Source organism: Rhipicephalus microplus, chromosome 1, assembly GCF_043290135.1.
Source record: "Rhipicephalus microplus isolate Deutch F79 chromosome 1, USDA_Rmic, whole genome shotgun sequence".
Classification (NCBI taxonomy): Eukaryota; Metazoa; Arthropoda; class Arachnida; order Ixodida; family Ixodidae; genus Rhipicephalus; species Rhipicephalus microplus.
This window is the reverse complement of record NC_134700.1, coordinates 228,885,654-228,905,153: the sequence shown is the minus strand read 5'-3', so window position 1 is coordinate 228,905,153 and position 19,500 is coordinate 228,885,654. Positions and strand designations below refer to the sequence as shown.

The window sequence follows — 19,500 nt, the reverse complement described above, 5'->3', positions numbered from 1 at the left end:
AAGTTTAGAAGTGATGATTGGTTCTACAGCTCGACTCTCTTTGAACATTCAATAAATTCTTGTAATGCGTCGGCAACTGTCCGGTCGCTGTATCCTATAGGAACTAAGCCCCCTCCCCCCCCCCCCAAAAAAAAAAAGTACCTTTGGTGTGTTTAACTCCGATATGAGAAGAGGGCGTATTATTATTATTAGAATAATAATATTATTATTAATATTAATATTAATATTATTAATAATAATATTAATATTGGAATAACATTAGAAGAGGGCGTAGAAGAAGCGGCGTATCTTTTACAACACATTAGATAATGGTCTCTTTTCTCACGGACTCCACAAAACCAACAATTAGGAAAAGGAGCCAGACAAGCTCTGTGTAAATAAAAATTGAGATAAGGAGTTTGACACCGCAGCCCAGTGAATGCGACGTCAATCTGCTAACGTGTGTCAACAGCCGAGCGTACACGATGCTCGCCTTCGGATCGTGTGTACGCGGATTCAAATCCAGCCTCATCAAGATGATTTCTCACTGTCAATTTTTCTCTTTTCGTTTCCGCCATTACATTTCTTTTCTCTCTCTCTCTCTCTCTCTCTCTCTCTCTCTCTCTCTCTCTCTCTCTCTCTCTCTGTATTCGTTCTCTTGCCCATCCGAACTACTGCACACCACTAAAGTTGAATGCTGGGACAGTTGGTACAACATAATGTGGAAATATTTATTTTCTAATAAAAGTTCAGTTGTAAGTGAGCGTCTCCCCTGTCGAGTGCTTTTCCTTCTACCTTGTGCGCTCATATATTTCCACATTACTGTACACCACACCCAACCAATTGGTGTAGCGGTAGAGCCCGCGCCGGGCGCACATGTTCAGAGAGCGAAGGGGAAGAGAGAGCGCCACGAGCGAGTTATCGAGTTGCACGCGCTAGAAACGTAGAAATCATTCATGATGTTGATAGCGAACGCCTAACGACATAACGAAAAGCATAACTGCTTCTCTGTAAAAAAAGTTATAACCGACATATTGTTGTTCACAAATAAAAAAAATGCGGAGAAATATACATTCCTGTTTTCTCACAATAACGAAACATAAAAGGACACGAAATAACATTTATCTTGCTTTATCAGATTTGGTTTGTGACGTCGATAAACTAAAAATGTGTATGCTAAGACAGCAGAACCACCGCTCCATGTTAATAAATCAGGAAGGCTATTACCACCGTAAGCTGGAACCGTGGAATAAGGAAAAGATTACTAGAACGACACTGTTACGAAAATGAAGGCCTCCACGGCGTCGTCTTGACTCTGTAACACAAAAAAACTTACTTCCCAGCTTCGGTCGCTGAATGTTGATGCCAGACGGCAAAGACGACATAATAATCCTCGAAGGGTACTGTAAGACTACGCTGCCGGATGAGACGCGAAGGGATTACCGGAAGGACACGATAAGGAAAATCGCTCGAAAGAATGGGAGTATTAGGGAAGTGATTAGTGTGTCCGGAAGTAATGACTCCCCGAGGCAAGGCGAAACTTATAACAATGGAAGTAGAGGCGCGCTCAGGGCTGAGCCGACAGCAAATTATGAAGGGCGCGAACAGCTGAATCAAAGCTGCCTCGCTTTGTCGTGCTGTTATATTTTTGCCGCCGCGTACTTGCCAATTTCTTCTGCCCTTTTTTGCCTTATTTCGTAAAGGCTTTTCTCATATATCTGTTTTTTTAAAGATTAGCGCGGTATATATAAAGACCACTCATTTCGAGCGCGATCAACTTGTATAGAAATGCACTCTGTCCTCGGGACAACGCGGAACGGCTTACGCCCGGGGAAGTCGAGCGGCTCGCCAAATTTGACGGGGCCTTCCCTGCGACGCGACGCGGAACACAAACCCTCGGGATTCCAAGCCGCGCAGGGAGGTCGGCTCTCGCACTTCCCGTTTTCTCTCCTTCCATTCCCGTCTCTTCCACATCCTCGTGTCATCGTCCGCGATACTTGCCTCAGGGAGAGACACGCGATTCAACCGACCGGACAGGACGATTCCGTTTTTCCTAGAGCTGGGATATACTGCGGCTCCCATCTCACGTACTGTATATCGACTCTACATTTCCTCCTGCTTCTCCTCTTTTTTGACTGGCATTCGCTTCCCAAACCCCCTTCGTATAATCCCAATACACGATGTCCCTCTAAAACTGTGCAGTCTTGCAATAGCTGCCCCCCGCATCACCTAATAAATCACCAAATCGACCCGTCATAGCGATTCCTGAATGTCAAGCGGCGTTTAGGTAACGTCATTAGAGTGCATTATATATACTACGCGGTTCAGTCGCCGAACAGGCGGACGTCATTCGTAGAGTATTCCTATACATGTGCAAACAACTTCGGGAATTCTCCCCTATCTGACGACGTCGTTTCTAGCTGATCACCCTCCCTATTTAAGCCTTTCTGTTTTATCCTAGCCTCAACAGCCGCTGCACAGATATACGTAAATCAGAGTATACGCATACGGCCGAAGGAATCACTCAACCGTCTGCAGCGGCTGTGTCTCACCTTTATTTCTCAATAAAGCGTTCCCCCGCTTCATCCGAGGATTCATATACATAAAGCCACCGGAGAGCATGCATCCAATCGAATGGAAGCTTTCACGGAGAACAACGGGATATGCGAGCGACAGTGTACACACGCTGGAAGGGCTGATATATTGAGGGGGGGGGGGGGGCGATTTTCGTTCAAGACGGCAGCGTCTCCCGAGCTTCGACTTAAGCCGGAACAAGCGTCGATTGAGTAGATCGCTGACAAGCCATAGCTTTGCCAACCGTGTTCCCAGGAGGCCGCCTTTTCTTTGGAGGGAGTGTATAGGAAGCGTGGGCTTTTTACCTCCGACAAGGAGAGATACGCGAACCGATCTGTGGACAGTGTTTCCCTCGGGAGCGGATTAGTAGATGTGCGGAACCTGTAAGACGTCCGAATGGCCGTGTCGCTACGGTAGTAAGGATATCGGAGTGAAAGCGCACTCTGTCGGAAGAACTCAGACAATGCTGCGAGACAGCAGCATGCGATATATGAAGCAGGAAGCGAAGCCTAAAGCTAATTTGAAAATACATGACTGCTTTTATTAGAGGTTTCCTGTTTCGTGTAACCTAATCGATCGCAAGAAAATATACCACAGCTGTTGCCAAAGCGTAGACGTTAGAAATTTACAAGTGGGAGTTAGTCCTAACAACACTGCACAGATAAACAATATACGGATAAGCCTACCCTCAAGGCTAAACAAAGAAATACAAACCTGTCGAGTTTCCGGAATGAAAAATAATGCACGTCATTGGCAAGTGATGCAAATTAAAAGAACAGTTAGTTGCATCTCTTCCTTGTAAATGCGACCTGTAACGCTGTCTGATTTGCTCAGCGTGTAGAAATTATACAAGCTAACCCGTTTTAGAACGTCCGTGAAGTTCTACGACTCCATACCACACTTCAAATTTATGAGTCTATATTGACAGGTCTGCTATGAATATAGAGACGGTAGAATATAAGGCCCCCACAGTACTTTACGAGCAATTGAATGTTGAATTGCCTTATGAGTTTATTCTCTATGTAATAGCGCGAAGAAGCGAGCTCTGACAAGCTTGCTGAACCTTAGCAGGCATACTCCTAATTTTTTGCGCGAGCAGTAAAACAACATAAAGAAACGTCCATAAAAATAGGACATGTTCAGAATGCTACGAATTTCTCCGCGAACTAGGCATCATACAAGAACTACACCCACATGTATGCTGCACTGTGTACGTGTTTCCTCGCTGTCGGCTCACGGCTCGCGTTGTGATTCGCAAAGACACATATTAACAGCTCATGCGAACAGCCAGGCAATGTAAACAGGATTTTTCGCACTATCTCTTCAAACTTGACAAAATATATAGAGATAGGCTCAGATGCACGAGTAGGTATATTTCTTTTTATTCTACCCCTTCGAACAACCGGAGCTTGAAAAAAAAAAGAAGGAAGTCGCATGAGCCATGCCTCGGCTACGTTATGTGAAAGCTCTTAACCAAAGCAATGATAACGATATGCAAGAAGTGTGCACAGTCAGGATATTTCATACGGGATACAGCCTTGAAACCAGCGAGATGGGGGAACGGAAGGAAGCGCGAGAGCTCTAGCGCAGCACTCGTTTCGCGAAAAGCCTCTCACACCGAAGGTCCCGTATATTGACGATGTATCCGCACGAACAGCGAGGCGAAGCGACAAAGGCCAGACGCTGCTGGAAGGAATAAGTTTCAACAAAGAGCTATAAGACGGTGACCAACAATAAATAGGCGAAAACGTTCCGAACGTAGAAGAGGGCGTTAGAGAGATACGGTTCGTCGTAAAGAACACAGCTCGAAAACTTTTGTCAGAGGCTTCAGAAAAAACAAGTAGAAAGCGGATTTAGTAGCGAGACAGCAATGACCGTGAACATGGCCAATGAAGAAAGAAAAAAAAAAGAGAAAAGCCCGAGAGAGAGAGAGAGAGAGTCACGCAGCCCCCGACGTTGACGATAAATGGGTTATAAACTGCCGAGATTACGTACTGGATGAAGGAAGATATAGGCAAATATAGGGCGCACGGAGGTGGATTGCCCAGAGCTCGCCCGCGGGCATTAGGTTTTTCATTTATTCGTTCTTCGTTTTCCGAAATGCTCTCGTTTTTTAGAACGTTCATCGGAAAAGATACAGCACTTCAAAGCACACTGCGTGACAATTTCAACCTCCTCTCCCAAACTCCCCATGGCCCACCTTTCTTCAAAGTCGTCTTTTTAGCTTCCTTTCTCATCAGGTTTGGAACACCATCAATAGCCTTCTTCGTCTTCCTATACCGTTTTTTCGTACACCCTTCTATCTCCCCCCCCCCCCCCCTTCTAACCTGTCGTCTCATATTTAGGTATCTCCCGAAGGCTTACCCGGAATGGGTTTCTAATACGCCGGGACGAAAATTACATTTCTCCTCAACACGCGCACGCACGGATACGCTGTAGCACGGTCTCCAAAAATACCATTTTTTTATTCTTTATCTCTACATTTCATTTCCTCGTTATTTCTTAAATTGGTGGCTCGCCACGCTGCACATTCATTCTCCCTCCTCGTTCGCGTGCTGTCAATTTGGAAGCATTCAATGCCGCGCACAAGCGCATGAGCCACCACCCTCAGCGCATCCCCCTTTTTGTTCGTGTGTGTGCTTCACTGCAGGTAAAATTGTTCGGGGCGCACCGCGAAGAGGAGAGGCAGAAAAGTCCCGTGTATACAGAGGCGATATAGGCAATCTCCACCAATCCTCCGAAACGACGGTGGTGAAAAACGAAAAGGGAGCGTAAAACGCGGGTAAAGGAAAAGGCACGATAGGGAGACGGCGACTAAACTTTCATGTCTCTTTTATTTACCCTTCCGGACAGAAGAACTCTCGAGCTTCGTTTCCGCGCACATCAACTTTTGCACAAAACTTGAACTTTGTGTAGATGGCCCACGAAAGCTTAAACACGTCTGCACCAAACGAGATCAAGCGTGGCTCCCTCGGGGAACAATTGAGATTTATTTAATGTTCCGCGCAGCGATTGCATTCTCCAGGTACAAACAACAGGCCCCAAGCAGTAGTAAATCCCTCCCACGAGCATTTTCGAAATCACTTGGTGCGGTAAGTCAAGCGTGTAGCCTAAACGGGCGACACATGCACACCAAACACACACACACACACACAAACACACACACGCACACACGCACGCACGCGCGCGCAACACATTTCTAAATTAATTAATTTTTGTCTGTAAAAGTGTGCACCAAAAAGCTAAGCCACTAAGGCACACCAGTGCTGCTCAGTCCAACGAGATTGCTCCAACAGCGTATCTGATTCTCACTAGAATGTGGCTATCTTTTTTTTTATTCATAATATCGATCATTATCGAGCACTGCAATACATGAGTCTCCAGGGGTCACTTCGGGGTCGCACAGTCGAGCTAAATGCTTTAAAATATTTGCCCCTGTAAAGCGTGCACCGCCGTGAGCAAGCGCGCATGCGGCAAAGCTGCTACACAAAAATACATGTCGGCTCTCCGACTGCAAGGCTAAGGAAATCCCGGCGATGAAGCTCTAAAGCTACGTTTTAGTACTGTCTAAATATCGATTTGCAATAGCATTAAGATGATCCTGTATCAAGTACTTGATAGTATACGAAGCGACAGGGATACTGAATAAAATCCGAACAACGCACTATTTCTTTCCGCCCCTGTAAAGCGTGCACCACTGTGGGCACTAATGGACGCAAACGAAGCTACCTTGCAAGCAGGCGTCTCGTTCGCATACTAGCTTATTAGGAGGACGATAAATTACGAAGCACGAAAACACATAAAAACGACAAAATGTAATGCCACAGACCCCAAATGATACGCAAGACAGGAAGGTGTAAGGTGTTTAAAATGGCCGCAGCCACAGCGTCATGACAGGCATTCATAAATCGCAAGCACCTATGCTGCGAGCGCCGGGACAAAACGAAGGAATCGCATTGTCTGGCTTCGTTTCAGCGACATAAGCACTAAGAAATAAAAAGCCCATTTAAGATTTTAAACTTACAACATGTGGCGTGACCTTATTTTTAGACTTCTTTACAACAACAGGCATATGGAAGCTTCATTTTAACGTGAAACTTTCAGAGGGGAAAACATAATGAGTTAAGGTAAACAAGCATTTGAGTAGGACAACTACGTTCCAATAATATCGTACTAGTTACCGAACGTTTTTTTTTTTTAGGGTAAGCGATAATGATCCATACACCTCTGAGCACGTTCGGGACACTTCAAATGTTACGACCCACTTAATCAACGCCTACAGAAACACAGCGGTCTTTCTTTTTTTTTTTTTTTTCTTGCTACTACTTCGAGGAGAACAGTAAAAAACGGTGAAAGATGAACATTAAATAATGAAAGCAGCGACACATAAAAGACCGAAGTTTGCTTGTCGCAGAGAGCGAATCTATAAGAAGGCTCATATAGGAACTCTTCCAGCTCACTCTGCACTGGCTGGGGAACATGTGCCGCGCGCCAGCCCGCAACGAAGAGCCGGGCAATAACTTAGCTGCTCCACCTTATCGCAGTTCGTCCGGAGCTTGTTTGTGACGCCCTTCGCTCGGAACAAGCCCAGCTCATCGCGAAAGCGGCCAGCGCTGGCGCGTAGCAGACCTTCGCACCGTATTTTTCTCATCCAGGCGTCACGTTTCTTCCAGCGCGAGCGATACGAGTAAGCTCCCGCTCGAACGTTAAGAACAGATGTTCGGCACTTTCCGTCCAATTTGGCACGAAAGGCGTAGATATTACGCTGCGATCTGCCGGTTAAAGTAGAGCGATAAAAAATAACCGAGTAAGAGCGAAATGTAACGCACAACAGGCAACCCAGCGTGCGACCGAGACGAACTACTAATACCGGGCTAAAAGCAGATTTCACAGCAGCGGCTGAAAATAGCCAACGGTCGAAGAGAGTGGTCGCCTTTTCCGAGATGATAACTAGCTCCGCTTCTCACGATATCATACAACAACAAAAAATAACAGATAAAGGGAAGAAAGAAAGCCCTGGAGGATAGGAAGTAACCCCTGACAACAGCCGCGCCTGACAGCTCGTCGTCGTGAGGATTACTGCGAGTTGGGCAACTAGGATGATACCGTCGCACTTATAATATCTTACTGGCGTACCTTATACAAACCATAGACTTGGAATTTATCGTTATCATTTAGTCTTGTCTCTTACTCAAGTGTAACGAGGCTTTCTATCGGAAAAACAGGAACGCGGTTTGACGGCAAGGTAAAGAAGCCGCAACGAATCGTCCGTCTGGTGCCAGTACAGATTCCAAATCCCACTTAATAGCGCATGTAGCTCACCAATACATGCATGCTTGCTTAAGAAGCTCCCAGTGTCCCTTATACGTCCACCTCAGTCAATTCGACTAGAAGAAAGCTATCTTTTTCTTCTCATTCGATGCACTGAACCTATAGCGCCTTTCACCGAAAGCTTTCTGCAAATAACGTAATTCTACAATGCCTCCAGCATCAGACACCTAAAAAGCTTTCAACAGTGTAGCTGTTTACCAGATCGTTCTTTGTGAGTCGATCGCAGAAAAAACTATCATCAACTTAGCGGGTACGTGCTACTGTGCGGCCTATCAGAAACTATCATCATCAGTGACAGGCACGTGCCACAAAAATTTGGTAAATTCGGCTACTCATAAATGGTCAACTAAAAACGAAGAAAGCAACAGTTATCCCGACAAATGGTTGCGCAGTGACGGCGGCGAGCCGATGACTCCTAGTACGTATTCAGCAGAGAGAATACCAAGGAACGGAAAGACAACTGCGGGAGCGATGGAAAGCCTGCGATAAAGACGACGCACCTGTTGATCTGTGAGAGGTTCTAATGCTTGGTTTCAGCGCGAGTTTCAATTTCTGGAGTTTTCACAACCAAGTATAGTGTCTGTGACTGAATCGACTCGAAGCTCTCTGCGCTGAGAATCAACGTAGAAACAACCAACAGGTTCACCAAGCTAAAGCCTATAGCAGCGACCCAGAAGCAACCTAGCACCTGCTGCATAACGTAGCCAAGGCCTAGAAACCACCAACAGAAGTAACTATACTACTCTTGATAATTGCTGAGTTTCGCTGTTTCAAGCCTTGCGTAGCTTGGTGCAGGCTTCGCAAATTTTTTTTTCTTCTGCACAGCCTCCGGTATCAGTCCACGTTTGAGCAAGAAATACTGTCGTGTGATTACGTCATAGCTTGACGTCACAAATTTTGGCGTCCGTGACATTGTGACGACGTCACATGGCAACTTCTTCGTGAGATGACAATCTTTCGCATCACTCGTATTGACCTCGCCGCCACCGGCGTACGTCGAAGCGAGACGTCGGTCGGTTTTCGCGTTTGACGAGGCATCCAAAGCTTACGCCTCATTGTAATTGATTGATATGTGGAGTTTAACGTCCCGACACCACCACCATATGATTATTAGAGACGCCGTAGTGGAGGGCTCCGGAAATTTCGACCACCTGGGGTTCTTTAACGTGCACCCAAATCTGAGCACACGGGCCTACAACATTTCCGCCTTCATCGGAAATGCAGCCGCCGGGATTCGAGCCCGCAACCTGCGGGTCAGCAGCCGAGTACCTTAGCCACTAGACCACCGCGGCGGGGCCCGCCTTATTACATACAATGTAATTGTTCAGCTATAATTTGTTGCTTTCAAGTTCGGGCAAATGACCAGTCGCGACAAAAAAGGGCCAAACAAAAGAATAACATTTTCATAAATTACGAACGCGTAGCGAGGAAACTTTACTATCTATTCGATCGAAAACAACTAAGACAGACTGCACACTTTCTCTCCTTCTCGTTCTACCGAGCACAAGGCAATGTCATCTCATTAGCCTCCACAAACTCAACCAGGCGCAGCAGCGTTTGTCTTTGGACGCGAGAAAAGGAGCGCCAATCTGGAAGAGAGCACCACGCACTTCCATTCGTCAGGTTAAGCGGCGAGCTCTGTCGGAAGACGATTGAAGGTACGTGTACACCGTGGGGTGGTGGTAGAAACATTTATTGCCACTGTGTAGCGTAGAAAGGCCGGGGCCGCAGGAACCGTAGGCCGTAGGCCTAATTACGTTAAAATGGGAAGGCACGGCGTTCATTAAGAGGCCAACGCGGCGCCTATTTTCGGGACCTGGCGAACTTTACGCTCCGAGATTCTGCATTAGCATATTGCGCGGGGGCGCCAAAGAATCTGACCCCTTTCCTCTCCACTCTTTGTAGAATACTAACCGAGAGAGAGAGAGAGGAAGAAGGAGAGAGAGGAAGAAGGAGAGAGAGGAAGAAGGAGAGAGAGAAACAAAGCACGAGACCTGTGAAGCTTCAGAGCTTGTCAGTGCCGACGCACACGCGCCGTGACAGAGATTAGAAACGCTGCCGGCGCGTGGAGGCGGATGATCAATCATGCAACAGTATTCCCGGCAAACTTGTGCGGAGGCGAGAAATTTCTGTTGCCCGGAATAGCAAGGTCGATACGATTAGGCGCAGCCAGTGAAATTAACTTTTGCGCCGGAATTCTATAGAGCACCGCTTCGTGTTTTTTTTTCATTTATCCTCTATCCTTCCTCCTCACTTCCGCCGGCGCAGGGTAGCTAACCGCATAATGCGATATGATTAGTTTCCCTGCCTTTCTCTTAAAAAGGTGTATCTTACCCCCCCTTCTCTCGTTTCCTGTCTAGCGTAGGCGGACACTTGCTGCTCAGGGACTACAAAGCTTTAAAGCATCTTTGCTTGTTGTAACCTGCAATTTGCGTGCGGCTGACGTCGTGCGTGTCTGTCGTCGATGTAATTTGCGTGCCTGCCGTCAATGCAAACATTCTCGATCATGAAGGCGCGTACCCGAGGCAATGCGCAGTTTTGCAGCGAATGCTCAGAGAAGGTAGTAATTATCGCATTAATTTTGTGTCTCACCACATCTTCATGTTTTTATAAGCAGTACTGACGACCATGTCTAGGCGCAGCCCTTCCTAATCGAGTCGGGTCCTGTGTAGGGCTTCTCGTGAAATACACAATTAGTGATGGTGCAGATTTTTAATAAAGACTTGCTCCCAGAGACGCTAGCTGCCAAACGTCTCTATTTGGCTACCTGTCAGGCCTACCTGCCTTCAGGTGACCTTATAGTTCCAGCTTGATAAATCACTGCGATTACATTGAGTATTTCCTAAAAGAGCGCATTCCATTCCAGTAAGCTCGATCAAATACCTGAACAATCATTCAGTGTTCGCTGTGGCTTCCATTAGCAATTTACAAAAACCATTCTTGTTTTTCTGACGTATCCTACACATTTAGCGCAAAGCATACCTATGATGCATGAATGGCAAACACGAACGAAAAGGACACATCGCAGGACGCTTTTCTCGTTTTACTTTAAACAAGTATGTCTTAGAGAAGTTAATCTCTAATACGAAAAAAAAGATATGCCATATCGGAGACGGTGAAGTGCTACTCGCATTAAGAAAGTTAATGAAGATCAAGGAGAATCGATTCCAACAACATAACAAAAACCAAAGATAAAGAGTGAGTGGGAATCATGAGCCACTGACTACAGTAAACAATTAATTCCCCGAGTTTAACGCTACGAGTAAGATTAATTGAATGAAGTTTCATTCGCTCGTGTACACCACACGAAAAAAAATTACCTACAACCAGAAACTACCTACAACCAGAAATTAACTGGGCAAGATAGAAAAACAAAACAGGTTGGTAACACTTTGATATGAATTTAACGGTAAACTCACGTACTGCCGAGAAACTCTCCGTGTGAAGCAAGCCGCATACTTACACATCGTTGCCATCTTTTTATCTATTTGCAGCGTGCAAGCGAATAAAATAATACAAAAAATACAAAAAAAGCGACGTACTCACACATACAAAAAAAGTAAACAAAAAAACTATAGAGTGTGTGATAAAAGTGAGATTTCGATACTTTGATTTCCTCTCGTTTACCATTATTCGTAAAGGTTCGCAACAACTTCTCTTCCGTAAGGACAGCGCTGACACGGGCTTCTCAGGGGTCATTCAAATGGGTTAAAGCATTGAAGAGCCACTCACCAAGCTCCCAAAATACAAAAAAGAGCGCAATATTTTTTTCCTAATATTTCTCGTCCTTCTTGGCGCACTACTGTGACGCAGACGGTAGTTCCCTTGACATTTACAGCGTACATGTTTTTGATTCGTTGATATACGCGAAATATTAAGGGTGATTTGTTTCCTGCACTGCTTTGCCATGCAGCCGGACATCTGTTCTTCTTTGTCTCGCACGAATATCGTGCACAATCAATCGATCAAACTTCATTTTTTGTGTGTGTTTACAACTGCGCTAGCGGCGATAACAGCGTGCAGCTGAGAAGCGCGAAATCCTGATAGCCTCTAGTGCTTAGTTCTGATATTGTTCACTGGCATTCAAGAACTAAGGAACGAGGAAGATGCACCGTGTGTATCAAGGAGAGGAGAAAATCACCCCCTCGTCTTTAAGCGCGGTGTGGTGAGTGGCCCTTTAAGACGAAACAAGCTTCTCGCACGCGTATAGCACCCAGCAAAGATGACAAATGACCCGTGTCACCGAATCCTGCACATTCACCCCAAGAACGAGCTGGCGTTGCGGTGCTCTTTCGAGTTCATTTTGTTCAAACACACTTTATGCTTTTCACGAGCCACACACCTCCTGACACACGTCTTTATGCATGCAGCGCATACATTCATACCAACGTCATGACCCTTAATGATTAACATTTCTCCCCACGACGCTGGTAATAAATTCACACAACACGAGAAAAAGACAGGCAAAAAAAGAAAAAAAAGAAACTATCGAGAGATAAACGTCGGCAGCACGGGGAAACGTGAATGCCGGAAATATAGCATCCCGTTCTGCGTGTCGTTCGTACATCAAAGAGAATCGCGTAGCGAGAAGCAAACAAGATTCGTCCGCCGCGCCACACAAATCCCGAAAACACGCAGCCAGAAAGGATGTATACGTAGTAAACACAAATCAGTCTATGCGTCGGCCGCGCTTCAGCGCACCTATGAGCGACAAGCTCGATAAAAAAAAAAACACTGCCGGGGATGGTACCGGGGGTGAGCGCAACACAGTTCAACACCCGTCAAGAACACACGCGTTCGCGTGGCGTGTGTATACAGGCGTACATATACTCTGTTTCGCGCGAGGAATCGCGAAGCAGCAGCTCGCGGTCCATAAATCTTCGTTTAAGCCGCGCGTCTGGGCGGCGCGTTGCTTTCTGCGCACCGCGGCGGCGAGTTGATCGAGGTTGTCCCTTTCGGGCTCAGCGGGTGAGTGTGTACACAGATCCGACCCCGGCGCGTCTCAGAGATCACGGGAGCACAACGCCTCTTGCCGAGAGGCTCAAGCAATGCTCTCTTTCGCTTCCGTAGGTACTTGCAGTTACACCGCAAGGTATCTAAGAACAGCATATAAAGAGAGAGAAAGAAAGAAAGAAAAGGGAAGGAAACGCTCTGCAGGAGAAAGTGAGCAAGCACAATGTGCTCGCGACCGCGTTAACAAGTAAAAGAAAGAGAACAAACGCAGCAAACCTTAACGTGGCACATAAACAAACGCACAGTCAAGCGCACATCGCAAACTCCTGCGACCAGAAACGCGCCGAGGATTGTTAAAGATCCCCGAGCTCCTTTCAAAGTCCGTACTACGATGCGCAGAGAAATATCGCGCACGCATCGGAATCCTTTACAACTCCGTTTTGAATGTATATATAAACGAGAGCGCCATCTATGCCGACTCCCAAGCGAGGCGGTGGCAGCGGTATAGCGCGGCTGCAGACTGAAACCAGGAGACTTTCTTTCTTGAGGCGCAAAACGTGTTCAATTATTCAGCTGCAACTGAGCGCCGCCGACACTAACACACGCAGCAAAGCGACAGTTCCACGGCGCACAGTTTCGCGGTTCGATCGCGCTGAAAAACCCGCGGGCACCAGCAGAGCAGAAAAAAAATTGAAGGATGTAAGCCCCATTTCTTTACATTATTTGTTTTCTTATATTCTATTTCACACAGGCGTGGTCTTCGGCTTGCCATGCACCGTTGCGAGATATCTTGTTTCGTCCAGCGCATTACGAATTCACTCGAGAGAACGCATACACGTCTTCATACTCACCCGACCTAGACGGGGAGAAATGGGGGGAGCATTCACTTCGCTGCTGTCCTGCGAAAAGACAAAAAAGAAAAGAACAAAGAGTGTAAGAAACGGCTGGTAGAGTCTGCGGTTGGTAGTCATATTAAATTCAGTAGATGAAAGGTGTTCGCTCCATCGTTATTCATCATTACCAGCCTACTTTATGTCTTGCGCAGGGCGAAGGACCCTCCCAATAATCTCCAATTTACCCTGTCCAGTGGGAGCTGAGTACATTTCATGCCCGCGAAGTTCTTAATTTCGTCCCTCCCTCTCGCCGCCCTCGGCAGAGTTTCCTATCATTTGGTATTATTCCATCGCTCTAAAGACCAGATCACACGTACGCGTATGAGCGCGCGCCAGCACGCGGCGCTGTACCCTTTCTCTATAGGAAGAGGGCACTGGCGCCGAATCTACAAGCCACCCGCTGACGCGCTGCGACGCGTACGTGTCATGTCTTGGCTGGTCACCAGTTGTCTGTCCTACACGTGAGCTTTGAAAAATGTGGAACCACGCGATTACAAGTTGGTTTTCTTAAAACATGAACTCGTATACTAAAGCCAAAGCATCTCATGTTTACGGCACGCTGTGTTACCACGGGAGGGCCTTAATACAGAGTCCAGAATAAACCGCTAAGCAAGCGGTTACAAAGCGAATGAAAGCAAACGCAACAATGTGTATTCTTGGCAGCAACAATAAGAGAGACGTCAAGGTAATGCGATTCGTATCGACACTGGATGCATATTAAAATGTCAAAAGTGTCACAGCAACACTTCACGACAGAACTTGGCGCTGAGAAGGCTTCAGGAAACTTACCATTGCCGTGTCATCCTCACTGCTTTCATTTCGTTCTGATTGTTTATTTTATCAACATGAGTTCTTTATTCATTTGTTTTTGCTATATAACATGTATAGAAAGAAACAGACAATGGGTGAAAAGCAAGGGCGTCAACCAGAAAAAGGGGTATTGAAGCCGAGGTAATTTTCTCAGACGCACGTGCAAAGAACAGCAGAGAAGGCATGTGTGCTGGGATATCCTGTGAAGCGTTTGTTTGAATATCGATTTTGACGCGACGCATCTTTCTCATCTGCGCGAGAAGAGCGGCAAGCGGTTCGACAACTCAACCCACGTTTCTAATTAAGGCGCGAAACGTAATTGAGGCGCGAGAACATAGTGCATCAGCGAGAATCGGCTGCCGTCTATGCCAAGCAAAGAACGACATTGGACTTTTACAACAGCTTCATTCGCGGAACGGTGTCATATATAAGCCAAATTAGTTAACACGATATGAAGGTCACGCGGTATCTCTATAGTACGCCGTTACCTGGGGCATAACGCATTAAGGCGCCGAAATTTTCCTGGACGCCCATGCTTCGTGCGCGGGAAATCTCTCGCTCAGTTAAGCCAGCATTACAGCACCGGCATCGCAAAATCCCGCCTTAAAACGCGTTCCCATCGGAGACGTACGCGGACTCGGAAAACAGATAAGCAGCGTAAACCTCGCAACGCGCGGGAACATCTCGAATTAATTATACGTCTAACAAGTGTACAGCAACAATTCCAATCGCCGGCTATTAAGAAGACGAAACGGCCACACAAATGTTTAACGGATAGGCGGAGATAATCGGGGCGAAACTGCTCTCTGTTGAGACAGACAACCACCCAAAGCCTATGCGAGTCACATATATGCGTTCCCTTTCGAGCCATTAGGCGCCTAATTAACCATACGCCCTGAAAACGCGAGCCGCGACAGACGCCGATCGCCAAAGCATGTCGTTGAGGAGCATGCAGAAGAAGAGCGGCCCTGCAGGCTCAAAGAACGACACAAAGATTACAACGCAGCGAAATGTGCACGCTTAAACCCGTCTTCATAGCGCATGGCCTGAGCAGCTAAACTTTTTTCTCTTCTTACTTTTTTTCCCATATTGCCCGAGAAAGCGTGAAGCCTTTTTGGGGATGGCATAAGCTAATCCCTCTCGCGCTCCACGCAATCGCTTTCGCCTGAACGGAGAGCGATATTCAGCCATTTCCACCCCAACAGCTACAAAGGCCTTTTTCCCCATCAACCCATAGGTTAATTCAATGACGGAGCAGCGAGAGCGATAAGCATTTATTGTATCACAATTCATCCCTTCTTTTATCATTACTTTTGGAATATCTGTTGTAGCCAAATGGAGCGCAATACTGGCTGGAAAGTAAACCAAACAATAAAAATACTAACGCGAGAAACACATGAAACTAAAATTATAACGATGCAGACGGTGGCCCCGTTCCATGGAATGCATGCTAATTATCCGCGGTGTAGCGACTTCAGAGCCACTGCTCCGCGTCATTTGCTCGGCTTGCAGGCGCTATACTTTGTTATTCGATAAACAGCAACACAAACGCGATCAGCGAAGCGCGCACTGATTCTACGCATGCTTCATAATCTAAACGCCTGCGGCGTTTGGAAGCGTCTCATCACGACAAAACAAAGGGCGCCATAAAACTGATCGATAGTTGTATACGTCAGCCATATGCCGCATTATGTCAATCTGAAGGAATAGAATGCTGGGTAGAACAAAAGACAAATTTGAATTAAAAAAAAAGTAGAGGCGTCAACAGAGATGACGCACTGTATGCGACTGAAAAGAAAATAGGAAGCCAAAAGTTTGTTTGCGCATGCAAAGGTATACAAATTGATTGATCGATTGATTGATATGTAGGGTTTAACGTCCCGACACCACTATATGATTATTAGAGACGCCGTAGTGGAGAACTCCGGAAATTTCGACCACCTGGGGTTCTTTAACGTGCACCCAAATCTGAACACACGGGCCTACAACATTTCCGCCTCCATCGAAAATGCAGCCGTCACCGCCGGGACTCGTTCCCGCGACCTGCGGGAACAAATCCCGGCGGGTCAGCAGCCAGAAACCTGCGGGTCAGCAGCCAAATACCTTAGCCACTAGACCACCGCGGCGGGGCAAAGGCATGAAAAGTCACCCGTTAATTCGGCACACTTGTAGGTCTATGCAGGAGGTAACTACACAGTAAGGAATTCCAGTTAACGTGTCACGCATTTCATTCACGCTCTCTATACCTGCTCATGCGCAGACCAGTGTTACTGCTTTTGTTTTATAGTAGTGCGACTTTTCATTTGATGTCCGGCATTTGTGCTCTCTTGAAATTCTTCTCTTGTGTCTATGTCTGCACACCTAGTTTCTTTTATCAAGAATCCTTACCACCTATAGCTGGACTTTCCTATACGTTATAACAAGTATACTGTTTTGATTCTTGATATGTAGGGTTTAACGTCACAAAACCAGCATATGATTATTAGAGACGCCGTATAGTGGAGGGCTCCGGAAATTTCGACCACCTGGGGTTCTTTAACGTGCACCCACTTTAATCTGAGCGCATGGGTCTACGAAAGAAGTATACTGGGTTACGCAATAAACCCCACCATGCAGAGTCTCTTTCTACCTCTTCTTTTCCTCTTTGTCTCTCTCTCTCTCTCTCTCTTTCACGTACGCACATGCATGTATGTTTGAAAGACGGTGGGCATGTTCAAAATCAGCGCTTGCCTACGCGGCAACCTCTACGTAATTCTACGATGCGCGTACATTTCATGGCGATTGTTGCTGCCTCAGAAAACAGCAACTATGCATAGCTCTCTTATATTTTTTTTTTGCCACGGGAGAGCTTTGTTCATGAGAGGAGATTCGGTCTCGTCTTTATAGTAAAGACAAAAACAACAAGACAAGCAAGACAGATCCATATATAGGACAAACTGGACGTGGCATAAATAAAAAGTTGGGAGACCATATGAACGATTTATGCAAAAAGTTAGGTTCCAACCTTGTTATGCACTTTAAAAATTGCGGGTGCCAGCCTCGATTTCAGGCCATGACTGTACTGGATCGCATATAAACAAATTAACACGCGAAATTGTTGAGGCGTACCGTATTAGAACATTTGGTGACGAATGCGTGAGCCAGTCTTCCGTGGCTTTGCATGAAAAGAGAAATCGCGCTTTTAGATAGGGGCTAGCCATTTTATCATTGTGCCTTCGTTTTTATCGGACTCTCTCCCCCAGCACTATGTCACGTTGCTCACGTTTGCTGTTAAAAGATTTTGCCTGTTTTTGTACATTAATATGTGTGCTGCGAAAAATAAGTCAGTTGGTAATGAGAACTCGTGTTGTCATCTGTGCCTTCCGTGCACTTTTCTTCTAGAAATTTCGTGCTTGCGCTGAAACCCTTTTTACAATGCTTTCATGATGTATTCGAACAGAAAAAACACAGAAAACAGTCCCCTGAAGGCATCCTCAAGATCTTGTAATATCTGAAGGAGAAAAAAGCGAGTATATTCAGCAACATACTTGTCACAGTGTATACTGCTGTCAGGTGCAATATTGCAGAAGAATGATATGTAGCGCGTGGAGCACGCGAGCAGGTACAGCTGAGTTGAGTGCTTAGGGTAAGCAAATAACCAGAACTACTTCCACGCGAAGCCGACATGCCGCATACACGAAGCAGTATATTGCACACTTAACTTTTTTTTTCTGACCACCGGCTCCCCTCGTTCCCTATTAGCGTTGTACGCAGTATAATTTGCCTCCATATTACACCCACCTAGCTTGCGAGCAACAGGCATCGTCAACACTGATATTGCGGAAAGAAGCAACGCGCGCGATATTATTGACAGCGCGACAAAATAAATGTAATCAATCTTTACGAACGAGTGCAAAGGCCACGAATCTCACCTTTCGTCTGGCAACAACACTGCGACAGGAAGAGACAAGAACCGCCTTTAGAGTTCCGGTCGGCGTTACGCAATTTCCTGTCAGCCACTTGCGCGCGCTCTTCGACGCCCATTGCGACAGCGCTCGCACCGACGGGTGTAACGACTGTCGAGCGAGCGTTCGCGGGCTCGAGGAACCAGTAATCCTCGCTGCCGCCTCCGGGACAGCGGTCAGACGACGTCGCGGACGACTTCTTCTTCGTCTTTCGGTCGACGTGGCCCAGACAAGTCTGGCTTCTCTGTAGCAGTGGTCGCCGTCGCCAGAAGGTCGACGTCCCGCCGGCGTCGGGACGCCGCGTAGTTCGACGTCGCGTGGACGCACCAACGACGGCCGTCGACTGTTGGGAAGGCGACGCCTTGTCCGCAAGGTCAGCGCTCGAAGACGCACGCATCTCGGGCAACCTCACGGCATCCATTTCCCACTCGCACAAAAGCAATCGGAGCTGTCACGACTTCATTTTGATCCAAAGAGAGGAGTTTTCCTTCGGAATGAAAGCGCGGAGACAATGGAGTTGACTTGATCTCACACACGCACGAAACAGCACACCTCCAATTGTTATATTCTCTCGGCAACACGGCATAGCACACACGTTGCAACGTCACACCGTACTAGAGAAGAGACGAGGCATGCGGACAACGGCATCACCGGACGGAAGCGTCAGAGCGGTCCCTCTCACTGTGGCGCTGTCGACGCCAGCCCCTCGTGGACGCTTTGCCGGCTCCCACAATGCGTCACGGGGAGATCCCGCGGCCAACTGCACCCCCAACTTTGCAAAGGAAGGGAAGTGCGGGAGCTGTGGGGAGACAGTGCACGCGGCGCGCACTTGCCGCCGCACCGCCAGCAGCACTTTTTTGTCTCCCCACCATCTATGCACCCTTCAGTCTTCGCTCGAGGGAGCGAAGCGCGCCACTTCGGGCAACGCCGCGTTTTCCCTTCGTTGACGAAAGCCGCCGCTGGTTGATGGCGAAAGCAAGCACCGAAGGATGACGAAGCGAGAGCACCGCCAGCGC

At 47.0% G+C, this 19,500-nt stretch overlaps 1 protein-coding gene across 5 annotated transcripts in view; it reads right to left on the bottom strand.

Annotated features, from left to right (window-relative positions):
- LOC119166621 (SH2 domain-containing adapter heavyweight) overlaps positions 1-19,500 on the bottom strand; it is a 232,187-nt gene that overhangs the window by 46,697 nt on the left and 165,990 nt on the right. For 4 of the 5 annotated variants that reach the window (XM_075891526.1, XM_075891521.1, XM_075891523.1 and 1 more), the window contains one exon: positions 13,689-13,736. The exons of the other annotated variant lie outside the window; for it this stretch is intronic. In XM_075891526.1, coding sequence (XP_075747641.1) covers positions 13,689-13,736 — 48 coding nt within the window. The remainder of the gene's footprint in view (positions 1-13,688; positions 13,737-19,500) is intronic. 5 annotated transcript variants of the gene reach the window in all.